We start from the raw sequence: 13,446 nt of genomic DNA, 5'->3' as shown, positions 1-13,446 counted from the left end.
TGAGCGGTGGTGTGTCCAGGTGTGCTGCATGAATGATTAGTCATTCACGTAAGTCATGTGTGGACCGCACCACATGCTGTATGTGAGCAGCTAACATTTCTGAGCCCCGTTTGTTTGGGTGAAGTCCGTCTGTCTTTAAAAAGAGACATTCTTTGCCAGAAAATATTAAAATTATCCACATAACACACACGGTGAGCCCTGCAGGCGGACTGGAGCCAGTCGTGGAGGCCAAGGAGTCTACTGAAGCGGCCAGCACTGCGACCAACTGTGGGAGTGGGACCAGAGATAAAAACGGACTTTCCACACTGCTTTAAAAAGTTAAAAAGACGGTTAAAATCTGATTTTGTCAGCTCAGACTGCTGAAGAGCTGTGTCATTTGTTCCGACATGGACTATCACTCTTGTGATGGAGGACGGGAGCAATGGAATTAGGTCCTGGAGTTTTTTTAAAATGTCAGCCGTGGTGGCACCGGGGAAGCAGTGAGTGGTAGCGTTAAAGAAACGGATGTTTCTGGTTATGGAGTCACCAATTATTAGTGTGGTTGGGGAGAAAAGAGGACGAGGAGATGCCGGTTGTGGGGTTCCAGAGCAGAACTGAGCAGAATCTGCTTCAAAACTGCGTGCGGACTGAGGATGGAATGTGTGAGCTGCCGAGTGTTGTGTTGGAGTAGCAGTAACACACCTGAGAGAAGGGCTACCCGACGGTGCAGGGTAGAGACGGCCTCCGGAGCGTCTGAGCACAGCCTCCTTCAGGATCCTACGTCGGGAAGTGGAGGTTTTTGACCGGGATGACGGCCGCCGATCAGGCCCAGCGGCAGACCGGCGGCCCAGCGCGGGAGATGTAGCCTGTGAAGGAGATGCAACAGTGTCGGCAGGCACTGTCCGCCGAAAGAGATCCGTATCAGGGAGACTCGAAGCCGCAGGTGCATCCGCTGGTTGGATTGGAGTGTCGCCAGACAGGGCTGGATAGCGGTTGGAGAGGCCGATGTGCGGAGGAGAGGCAGCCCCATCTGAGCCTCTCTTGCAGCCACGGACCACCACTTCAGCCCAGGTTGACTGATGCTTTGGAGTCGAGCAGGAGGAAAGCCTGGGAAGGCTAGAGGGGTCCCATAACACGGTGTCCTGGATGTTAGCGGTTGCGCTAAGAGAAACAATCTGTTTGGCTTGTACTGAAGCCACATCCATAAAGCCAGTCAGCAGGGAATCTTTCTCTTTGAGTTCCTCTGAAAGTCGTCGGATGTCTTCCATAATGTCAGCAATCTCCTTGTTCGCTTTCTTAAGGAGTGTGCAGTCCTCAAGGGGCAGAGTTATCTCGGCTAGCATAGTCACCGGAGCTTTGTTGTGGTCAGTAGCGTTGATCGCGTTTTTACGGTCATCTAGCTTAAAATCCATTTCGGATGACTAAAATCCTTAACCCAAGTAAAAACTTAAGTTAAATAAAAAGGATATAAAAAATGTAACGAAAAAGAGTGGATTAAAACTGGATAAGAGTCCGGTTTAAGACGCAGTGCAGATTACGTCAGCAATTACGTCAGCGATCTTGAATGCAACTGTAAATTTGATGAAAATAAAATACAACCGTTATCATATTTTCATATCATATTTTTAGGTAAATGGGAGTTATCTTTAAAACACTATTTGTGTCCATACAACCACAATCTAAATAACGAAAAGTTTCCAAAACATTGAAATATTGATAAAAACAGTGAATATTCACCAACATTCCTATGACCAAAATCCACTCCCATGGTTTACAGGCCCGCAACTTGAGAACAGAACATCCCACAGTAATTTGGGGGGGGGGGGTGACTCACCGATGATCAAGATGGCGCAATACCTGGGAGCTGTGATGTTTTTAGTAACAAATCTGCTGATTTTTGAACTGGAAACGACCAAAACGGCAAAAGTAAGTTGGCTGTAATTGTATATTTATATTGCCGCATTTGTTGTTACTTTTATCCAGCTAATTATTTCCTAATTAGTCATTGTAATTTTGGTGATTTGAGTGATGTGAGCCGTACAGCTGATCTCAGGGGGAGATAAGCTTTGGTTTGAGAGGTTGGACATGAGGATACGTTGTGATTAGCGATAACTGGATGCTTACAGCCATGTCCAGTGCTTACAGAGCGATTTTATTTATAGAGTTTAGGTTTACAGACCGGTGTGATATTGTGATAAGCTCATTTAGATGCTTGGTGTTTGATGTGTGTTTGGTATAGATAAAAATGGCTGGTTTGAGCTTCTAGCTGAGCCTCCTAGCTTCACAGAGGTGTTTAGCATGGATACAATGCAATACTAGTTACTAGTCAGATATGAATTTCTCAATCTGCATTTTGCGCGAAAATCGCATGCTGCCCCCAGTGCAGGGCGGCATCATGGCTCAAGAGGGAAAGGCACTCCTGATCCACCAACATTGACACAGTATTTTGAGGCCTCTGTGACTGTCCGCTGTGGTAATTAATCAGAGCTTGGTCCTTCAGACCATAACAGGATGAGAGAGTCCTGGGTGTTTTGTTTCACATCACCCCACGTCTCTCCCATTTCCTCTCTTCACTGAAACTGTCTAGTGAAAGTAGAACAGATTGGCCAGATTTGGTGAACTTCTGGTCCACATGTTATTTTTAGAGGTTCGCTTCAGTGCCCAACAACAGCTGAATCTGAGCACGCCTATTGGTGGTTAAGTTTGGGAGTCTGCTGTCCTCACTTTGCAGCACTTCTCCTCTCACCTTGTCATTACAGCTTCTTTCACACAAGTTTCACACAGCTCGGGTTAAATTTAGTCTCGCTGCCGGCATGTTGTTATGACAGAAACATTGACCTACTACCAGACTGCTTCAGACTCAGTGCTGTTAGGTTCATGACAGGCAGCACTTACAGAATTAAGTCTTTAATGACAGTCTGAACGAAGGTGTTTTAATCTTTACACAAAGAAGACAGAGCAGCCTGTATTGTGACACGTGACCTGTGTTATTGTAACTGGTATTAATATTTGAAGATTTCACCACCATTCCCTCAGTGACATTCCCCCACTGCGTTCCAGTGTCTTACATTACTTGAATGTGATACAGGATATCTCCCCAGTGCATGCACACAGGCTTACTGTTGATACTGGAGAAGGGTTTGCTGATATTAAAGGAAATTGCTTTTGCCCCAAAACATACTTGGAAATTTGTCTCAGTCTAATTAACTTCATCTCGTACAACATGACCTGCTGCACCCTGCGTCCAAATGCCTTCAGCTTCTTGCTCTTGCTTCTCTATGGCATCCTGCTCCGTACACAAAAAAAGTAGGAAAAAAGGCAGCAACATGGCCGACACTGACTATAAATTAAAGGAAGTGTGGCTTTGTAGGTCTCTGTTTTCCTCACCTGGGGTTAATTCTTAAAAAATGGGATCTCTGTCATCTTGCCAAATCAATTTGGCACGTCAGTCATGCAGCTCGCAAGCGAAAGAAACAAAAATCCAACTTTTGTCTTTTTCTATCCAGAGTTTCCCCAGCCTGTAAAGTCTAAATCTCTAATACTGCACCTTCCTCTGCTTTCTGTCTCAGCATGTGCATGTGTGTGTTTTTTGGGTCACATGATAAAAGCTCCCGTGTCTCCTCCAAGCCCAACATTGTTTTGCAGAAAACTGGACCCTGTATTGTTGAAGTTGGACATCTTCGCACAGCCGTTTCCATGCAGGTTTTAATGAAGGACATTGAAAGCATGGCGTAGCTGCCCAAACAGTGCAAATAAGGGACAAAGAGGTTTATTTCCACACAAATAAATGTAGACAAACAAGCCGGTCATGCTGCATTAAGGAGAAAAGTTTATTTTGAGATGAATGAATAGAGTGAATGAAACTAATATATTTGTGGGGAAATAAAGAGGGTGGAGTAGAATCGAGATGTCTTTATTTTCCATTTTGTTTTTCTTCTCCTCTTCTTCTTTGTCTCCCTTCCTGTCTTTTAAGCCATGCTGCTTTCGGATTCTCTTCCAACATGTTCTCCCGCTTCCTCCTCTCCCCTCTTAACCTCCTTTAAACAAAGATTACAGCTGCCCAGAACTGGATCCCGTCCAGACTCAAGAGATCCTTGAGCCTTTGCACATGACCTGTCAGTCAAGCTCCCCAGTCTCTCTTGTCATAATACACACCCACACACACAGGATGGTCATTCAGTCTGTCTCTGTCCTCACTATCTGACAGCAGGATGTGTCCACCTGCAGAATAATATCTGACATGTTGTGATCAGCCACCGTTGATTTGGGTAGCGTAAGTGACTGTGTATGCGTGTGTGAGCACAGTATGCCTCTCCAGACACACTGACCACACAGAAGCAGATGGACACACACACACACACACACACACACACACACACACACACACACACACACACACACACACACACACACACACACACACACACACAGTAGCCAGATGGTGACAGACTTGGCTCAGACCATGGTCCATTTTTCTTCTTGCCACTCTCTGCCCTTTTTACTCGTTCCCTCTTTTCTTCGCTACCTTTCACGTTTTAAAAGTATCTAGTCGGTGCTGCTAATTGTGCAGTTTTATTCTCCATCCTGTTTGTAAACTGCACCAACAGGAACTGCTTTCTGCTAATTCTCTGTCTTAGCAGGATTCATTTGTATAAAATGCCCCAATTGCACACGTAATTTTGCTTCTAATAATCATAATTGTTGAAATAAAGTACATGGTTAAATAGTAAAATTGCTCAAACCAGATGTCTTACTGTCACTTGCAATGGAGGGACAAACCAGTTACTTAGCCTTTGTCTGGTAACTTCTATTACTAGTGCCAGTCTAAAAAAAGTCTTCATATGAATTGCAAAGAACAGGTTGGATGTATGACTATGATACAATTAAGAATTGGCTAAAATGGTTAAACATTCCTAATTGGATTCAGTATTAAGCAGAAAATCATGTGAAGAAATTAGGGTTCTGGGGAGATTTCGTGCCACGAGATATATAGCATAGAAGATGCCCCTGCCACTTTTAAATAATTTCTTTGGCTGCATTATGGATACCATGTGGATACAATAAACGGCGACCGACAAAGACAAACAATATGTAAGCAACATTTCAACATGCAACTGCTTTGTTTTGCATTTTCTGACTTTAAACTGAATAAAAGACTATTTTCTTAGTCAAATCTTTCATCATTGAAATTTTCTTATAAATAGCCCTATATTGTATTGTCTCATAAGCTAAGTGTGTCTACACACCCCTAGTAAAAATGCATAAATGGCCAGGCACCAGACGATTTAAAAGTGTGTGCGTATACTGGAGACAAAGTTTAATATGAAGATTTGGCTCTACTGGATTGAAATACTTTCAGTGCAAGAGGGCTAAAATTTGGAAAAGATACCCGTTATCTATCATGTTTTTTGAAAACAGGTGTAAAATCTTTGTATTTTTAGGGAAATGGAAAGAGGAGCGATGAGCTGATGTATTAAGTAAAATCTTTCGAATAGTGTCTCTACTATAATTAAATCTGCACGTCACACATTTCAGTCAAGTCTGTAAAGTAGCACAGACACAGCAGTCCACAATGGAAATAAGTTAATGTTTAGTATTTTTATCCTGTGTCTAGAGCTGCAACGATTAGGCGATTAATTGTTAGTTAGTTGGTTGAAATAAAACTTAATCGACAACTTCTTTTTCTTTGTTAAGCAAAAATGTGACAAATTTGCTGGTTTTATCTTCTTAAATGTAAGGAGTTGCTGCTATTTTTTGTCGTTTATGATAGTAAATGAAGAGTCTAGGTTTTGGACTGTTGGTTGGACAAAAGTATCAATTTGAAGACGTCACTTTGGGCTCTGGAAAATTGTGATGAGCATTTTTCACAATGTCTTGACATTTTATAGACTAAACAAATAGTCCATTAATCGTGAAATAATCAGCAGATTAGTCGATAATGAAAATAATCGTTAGTTGCAGCCCTACATGTGTAAGGCTTTTTGGCATGCCACTTTGTGTATGTTACATGTAATGTGTAGTTTGAATTAATTTGGTATTATTACATCATTTTATTTCAATTTCATGTCTGCATATCCAGGACATAATAAAACCAAACCTCATCACAATATTTAGCAATATACAAAGCACATGGAGACACATGAACATTTTATACACATCAACACCTTCTCTATCTGGCCTTAAGGTGTACAGAAAGTTTTGTCTGCAAGTGAAGCATGAAGTTATGTGTTTGTTTCTAGTGTAGCTCTCAGATCTGTTGATGAAGTCCTTATCTGTGTTTTTGCTTGTGTGTGCCTGTCAAAGGAAGGAATGCACATATAACTACATATTAACGTGACTAGAGCCTCAGCACTACATGTATAATCGTCCGCTGTAACTCCCCAGGCTGACAAGGTGGTACCATTTAGCTTGAGCTAAAGTTATTCCGGGCTAATTTTGGGTTTGATTCCAAAATTATTTTGGAAATACCAAATTCTGCAGAAGACCTTGTGACATGCCTGCTGCCGAATCCAGAGAAAACAATAGCATACGTACAGAGAACACACACACACACACATTCACTTTCCCTAGGACATTGTGATTGTTTGTGAATACTCCCAGCTGAGCGTTGGCCTCCAGCTATTCATTAGACCCAACCAAGGTCAAAGGTCATTTGCTCGTTAAGTGAGGAGAGGCTCGTTAGAGAAAATGGCACCCATTTGTTGTTTCACTTGTACCGTGTTCTTTCTTTTTTTGCCCTTCTAAGGAAAGATAGATGATGCATCACTTTGAAATAACCTTTGAGGAAGGACCTACACTCCTTTCAATTATCAGCACTCCCCTGATGAGCTGCTGTGTGACATTGTACCCTGTGCATCACTTTCCTTTCCTCTTCTCACCCTTCCTGTCCTCCAGTTTCCTCTTTGTTCTAATCTGAGTTGTTTTTTTCCCCCCACCTCTCTTCTTCTCTACCAGCAACGTTCCCCTGGCAAAGTGCTGTTTGACCTGATTTGTGTCCACCTCAACCTGGTAGAGGGAGACTACTTTGGACTGGAGTACCAGGACCAGCGCAAGATGACGGTGAGACACACACACACTGGCATACGGCCGTATTTACTACCTTATATTCTGTTATGCTTGTTTTTATTTCTGCAGATTGACGTTCTAAAGGAAACGGGATAAAGACCGCACAACAAAAGTTAACTTACATTAACTATGATTATCTGCCATGAATTCAGGAAACAATACATTTGCACAAAAATACTATTAAAATATAATATATTTTCGCCTATATTATAGCTTCAGCCAGAAGGCGTTGTTTTCCTTTCTTCTTATTATTATTGTCTTTTTTTTTTTTTTTCACAATTCAAATTAAAAATAAAAACTGCTTTGAAAGTTCATCCAGATCTTCAGCTTGTTAAGTGCTCCAAGCAAGGTTGCTCTCTTTCCCACAAATTAACTTCAGTTTTAGTCACACGGGTCAGTGTTCTTCACGCGCGGCGTCTCCTGCAACTCACTGTTTCGCCCATCTTCCATTCATCTTCACTCATGTGGATTTAAGCATCCACCTGGACTCAGTTGTTCCACCTATGTCATGAAAGAGCAGCTGGTTGTAATAATTTGCACACTTGGTTTACATGATCCAGGGGCGTGTTGGCAGTTTGCAGATGCCGCCCTGGCTGCTAACGTCTGCTGGTTGAATCTGCACTAGTGCGTGAAAAAAGGTAGTAATAAAGGAATGCCTAGCTGGAGAACAACAGTCAATCTATATCTCCTAGAGAAGGATGAATCTGTCAAAATGCACACGCAAATACCCACTGAAACACAGACACGCAATGTGCATTTCGGTGCCTCGGGCAGAAGAACAGTTGTTTTGAAGTGGATCAATAAAACAAATGACGTAATGCTGAAGAAATAATGACAGCTTTGTCAGCGCACACACACACACACACACACACACACACACACACACACACACACACACACACACACACACACACGATTAAACAGACACACACAGGATTAAACAGACCCGCACGCAAACGCATGCAGCCATACATGAAGTAGATAACTGAAAGTTTCTTATCCTGTTTATGGTAGCTAGTGTGAATTTTATTGCTTTAACAAGTAATCCAGATTCAAAGTATGTCATAAGCCATTTAGAAGCAGCATTTGAGCATGACTTACAATGTTGACATTATAACGCTGCCATTATGCTTTATAAGGAACTTGCATCGTGTTTCCAAGTGTGATTTATTATTTATTAAATAGCAGTGTCATCATTTGACCGAGTGTTAGTGTTGCTGAAAGCTAAAGAAAGCAGCAGGGCTGAAAGGTTTTTTGTTTGTTTGGTTGTTTTTTTTTTTTACACAGGTTCATAGTTTCTGAATATTTTCTTGATAATTTCCAAGAGCTTTCCTTAAAGAAGTACTTTATTTGGCATTTATTGTATGAAAATGGGGGCAGTTTTCTGTCTGCAGACTTTCGGTTAATTCATTAGTAATTGCTAGTGTAACCTAGAGAATCTTTAAGTTAGTGCACAGCAAGTCAGCTGTATGCAAATATGTGAAATTTGTCTACTGGCAAATTGCAATCCAGCAAATGCATTTCCATAAACAAATGACTGTTGTATTTATATAATGTTGCATTTAAATTAAACTTTTATTAAAAGTAATGTCCCTATGATTAGTACCAAACGACATAATTCTTTCTTGGAAACTTCCTAGGAAATTATTATGAAATTACTGACCTTTAACATAAAGCTTTACCCTAAATTGTACTGTTTGGATGATTTGACATATGTAGATAATATAGAGATTTTTACACTAACCAAAATAATCCAAAACGATTAATTTTAGTGTTAAACGCCATTGGCATTTTGAGTACAAATTAACTAAGTTACACAGTCACAGCTAAAATTGTATTTTGTCTGCATGTAGTGGTTGCCGCAATCCTCATGATATGCAGTATTCTACAATGAATATTTATCTAGCTGTTGACCTATTAACCAACGCTTTATAGAAGTACCACAGCTATTTTGACAGCAGAAGTTTAGGTGGAAATCTGCCAGTAATAGTCTTTGATGTACAGTAATTATAGGAAAGCTCTACTCTGTCGTCTGTAGGTGTGGCTGGACCTGCTGAAGCCGACACTGAAACAGATCAGACGTAAGTAGCTCACAGATAAAGCAGATACCATTTTATGAGAATACATTGTATTATTGTAAAATTATTATTATTTTTTTTTACATCTCTGCCTCTGTCTTCCTGTCTCCTCCTTAGTCTAACCATATCCCCTATTTTCCCTCCTTCCAGGGCCTAAAAACACCATCCTTCGCTTTGTGGTGAAGTTCTTCCCCCCTGACCACACGCAGCTCTTGGAGGAGCTGACTCGGTAGGTCTGCTCAACACAGAAACCACACCCATCTTTGGTACAAACCTTGTAGATTAAAATGTGGTTTTGCTGATGGTTTTCTGTCTGGCCAGAATGTTTCCAGTCCTTCAGGAGGATTTTCACAGCTGTGTCTGAACAAATGCTGTGTTACACTGTGTTTGCATCTTGTTTTGTACTTTTTGTTGTCCTCGGTCAGCCGCTTACCATTTACATCCACATTGATATCCACATGCCATAACATACAAAACACTGTTTTCCTTTCTGGACCCGAACAAGAGCTTTTAGTGTGCCATCTGGGAACCAGGCTTATGAAAACATTTGTTGTTCCAGGAGAATGAATGCTCTGACCACTTTTGGATTTTGAGCCATAGTTTTAAAAACAAGCTGTTTTATTGTAAAAAGACTTTAGTTTATTACTCTGGAAGACATATTTTGATTTTGCAGAAATCAAAAACTTCCGGCTGTATCTGGAGAAGCATCTTTTAATAATGTCATACTTTATTGACACATACATGTTGCGAAATTCATCCTTTGCATTTAACCCATCCCTCAAGGTAGCAGTGGGCAGCGCCCGGGGACCAACTCCAGATCTTTACCTGGTCAATATCACTGACAGGAGAACCTAGCATGTTTTGATGGTGGGGGACACCGGAGCAAACCCACGCAGACACGGGGAGAACATGCACACTCCACACAGAAAGACCGGGCAACTGGGGTTTGAACCCGCAACCCCCTTGCTGTGAGGTCACAGGGCTATCCACTGAACCATCGTGCCCTGTTAGCGTTTAAAGATTAGACTATATAGGAGAAACGTTCATGTTCCCACCTATCCCCCCAGTCCTTTTTAACTACTTGTTTAGAAAGTGTAAATTATCAGCCCCCATCTTGTCTGCCTTTTTGTTTTGTCTGACAGAGCCTGTCAGAGCAGACTGCACTGTCTGTGCTTAGCTAAGCTTGTTTCAGCTACAGTACAGCGCCGTTTCACGTCACATGAAGAAAATATTTGACCTTCCACCTTTTCCCATGATGCTGTGGCTTCCTGCCCAGCTGGATTTACTTGAGAGCAAGACCCAGCAGGAAGTGAGCATGTTGTCTCTCATGTGTGAATGAATCCTTAAGATTGTCATGAAATCAAACCCCATTTGTTATGCAATTTGCAGTCAAGCGGTAGCCTTCAGAGTATTTACGTCATGTACATTAATTCCTCATATAGTAGTTTCCATTGTTCGTGGCGGTGTCCAAGATTCCTGCACCGGAATTAAATTGTGTTAACAAGTCTCGGTAAGTTAAATGTTAGACTTTTTAATATCACATAGAATGCAGTTTAATATCTGTTTCATGATCATACCTTCCAAAGTATAATGTATGAGTAATAAGTATGATGGAAACCAGTAGGGACTTCTGATTTGGCGTAGAAGTATTTATTTTATCACTTTTTTTAGTACTTCCCAGCAGTAATAACAATAAATCATAATGATATAATTAATTAAATGAATGCAACCTGGACTCTGGTGTCAAACAGTGGATTAACCAATTCAAAATCGTTAATTCATGCAAGTTTTTGCTATTATCAACACTTTTCCATTATGAGTCGATGAACTTCCTAGTAGCTAGCAGTAGTGACAGTGTTTGCTACAGGTCTGACAGTGCTGACTGACAAACCACAAAAAAAGATCAAACGGCACAATCCCACCTTTAGTTTTTAGGTGTTTAACACCTCCCACCAGCCTGCAATCAGATACAAAAACATTTACTTAACAGTTCAGCTAATTTTACATCCTACTGCAGGCAAGTGAACTTGTTCTAAATAAAATTTAAGTCTTTAAAATACCTTAACCTTTTTTGAGGAAACTGAATTCAGTGTTTTTTAATCATCATTTCTGTCTACTGTTCACTTTGCTACAGCTGCATCAGAGCTGTATTAAGTTACGACTATAGCAAAACTACCAATTTCCAACTGAAAGCATTCAACAAAACACAAGGTGGATTTTTATTGTCAACATGTCACAGTAAATGCAATGATTGAGGTTTGAACCATGTAATCAAACCATGGTTGCAATAACTCTTGACCGTCTTCATGAAAAACAATGTGAGTTTGTTTGGCTGCACTGTAAACACTGTATTTCTGACAAAGAAGCTGCGTAGCCAGTGTTTGCCGCAGTGTTAAACCGCCCACCAGTAACCATGATTGCGCCAAATCAACCAGGACTGAAAGGTCACGGATTATAGCTTTAATTTCACAAGAGAATATCGTCACCAGTTAGGAACGCTTTACATATTTTCCGTTGATGACGTTCGGCCCCTCAGCTGGCCAGTTTATTCCACTGAGCTCAGATCATCTTGGAGATCGTCTTGGAGAGTGCCAGCTGCCTCCAGCATTAAACAGGAAGCAGGCACGCAGCCTTTTTTCCTTTGTTTGGCTCTCACAGCATTTCACTGTGGTCAGTGTTTTCTTTGATGGGTAACATAGGCACAGACGAACCAAATATGTAGACGGACGGATTTCTTTGAAGACGTATCAGGCTGATATTAGCCTTTTAATAAAAACGGGACACTGGCCAATCAGTGCTTGAGGTGAGGTCTAACATAGTTGAACAGATAGAGGTTTTAGAGGCTAATCATTGTAATTTATTGTTGTGAGGTTTTTCTTACACATTACATTGCACAAAATGGCACTCTAAACTTTCTATAACAGATATCTTTCAAGAGTTTCAACTGGCATGTTGTATTTCACTCTAAATAGGTGCAGCGTTCCTAAATAGTTGAATGACTCCAGGCTAAAATAAAAAGATATAAATACTCACCAAAGCCTCATTAACTTTATTAGAGAAGTAATCATGCAGTTAAAAAAGGTTGGATTGGATATCACATAAAAAGTTGCTTTGGACCATTGATCTCACTCACTCGTACACACATGGGTGCACTTTGAATGTGCTTTCCTCTGGCAGCCTGTCCACTGTTTCTCCTGAGAGCTGGGGAATCAGCCAATCTCTGCGTTTAAAAACACTCATGTGGGGAAAAATCTGAATTAATTCTGCTGAATTTTGCCCACGTTACTGACTGATTGTGTTTGCTATCACATTGGCTTAATTGTCACCCTGGAATATGTAACAAATCCTTAAAAAAATACATTTGTGAGTAAAATAATAGCAGACAGAAATTGGGCAGATCATGTTATAAGTAGCTGACAGTATAATGATTAACAGAAAAGGGCATTTTCTCAATTGGGGATCGGTTTTAGGTTAGTAGATGCAACGCATCAGCAGTGTGTGTTTGAGTGTGTAATAAACTGTTTGATGGTAATGGAATCGCTTCTAACAGTTACGTTTAGAAGGCGTGCATTGACCTCATAATGTTGCTTTCCCTTTTTCTCCCTCCCACACTCTCTTCTATTTCTGCCTGTGATGTGTGTTTTATTTATTATTGTTTGCTTTCCTTTCTCTAGGTATCTGTTTGCCCTGCAGATTAAACGCGACCTGGCCTGCGGTCGTCTTATCTGCAACGACACCAGCGCCGCTCTCATGGTCTCCCACATCATCCAGTGTAAGTCCAACACACACACACACACACACACACACACACACACACACACACAGACAAGTGCTGTGTGGTAGGAGTTGAAAATTAAATAAAACCAGCTTAATAAAACTCATAACATAGTGAAGGAGCCAATTCTAAGTTGTGTTTTGTGTTTCTTTTGGTATAGAAAACCAGCCACAATCAGACCAGCCATGCCTCTCTTTATTTTCCTCTATGCCAGCTGGATGGATAGGCAGCAGAATACGCTCTCTAATAACGTTGAAGGTAGAGATGTGAAGAATAAAATTTGTTAGGCAATCCACTGTGAGAAGAGGGTTTGAGTGTCCCTCACACTAGTGACTCCAATGCCAAAATAAGTTTTAAGATCATCCGAAACAAATGTTATGCTGTAACTGCTCGCATTACAACAAGCATTAAACGTCCTGTCGCGTCTAAATAAACATGTATGTGAAGGACATGTGTCTAAATAAGAAAAGCTTGATAAAGCCAACAATTTTTAGTTTTCAGTTTCCCAAGTCTGAAAAGGGCTTTAGTCTCATTGTGAGACCCATACAT

General features: G+C 40.9%; 1 protein-coding gene across 1 annotated transcript in view; it reads left to right on the top strand.

Moving 5' to 3' along the window:
- LOC123976424 (FERM, ARHGEF and pleckstrin domain-containing protein 1-like) overlaps window positions 1-13,446 on the top strand; it is a 66,984-nt gene that overhangs the window by 30,607 nt on the left and 22,931 nt on the right. The window contains exons 3-6 of the mRNA XM_046058597.1: window positions 6,934-7,038; window positions 9,083-9,125; window positions 9,273-9,351; window positions 12,797-12,894. Of these exons, the coding sequence (XP_045914553.1) occupies window positions 6,934-7,038; window positions 9,083-9,125; window positions 9,273-9,351; window positions 12,797-12,894 (325 nt within the window). The remainder of the gene's footprint in view (window positions 1-6,933; window positions 7,039-9,082; window positions 9,126-9,272; window positions 9,352-12,796; window positions 12,895-13,446) is intronic.

This window comes from Micropterus dolomieu, linkage group LG01, assembly GCF_021292245.1.
Source record: "Micropterus dolomieu isolate WLL.071019.BEF.003 ecotype Adirondacks linkage group LG01, ASM2129224v1, whole genome shotgun sequence".
Classification (NCBI taxonomy): domain Eukaryota; kingdom Metazoa; phylum Chordata; class Actinopteri; order Centrarchiformes; family Centrarchidae; genus Micropterus; species Micropterus dolomieu.
Note: the sequence above shows the minus strand (reverse complement) of the source record. Positions and strands in the feature narration are given on the sequence as shown.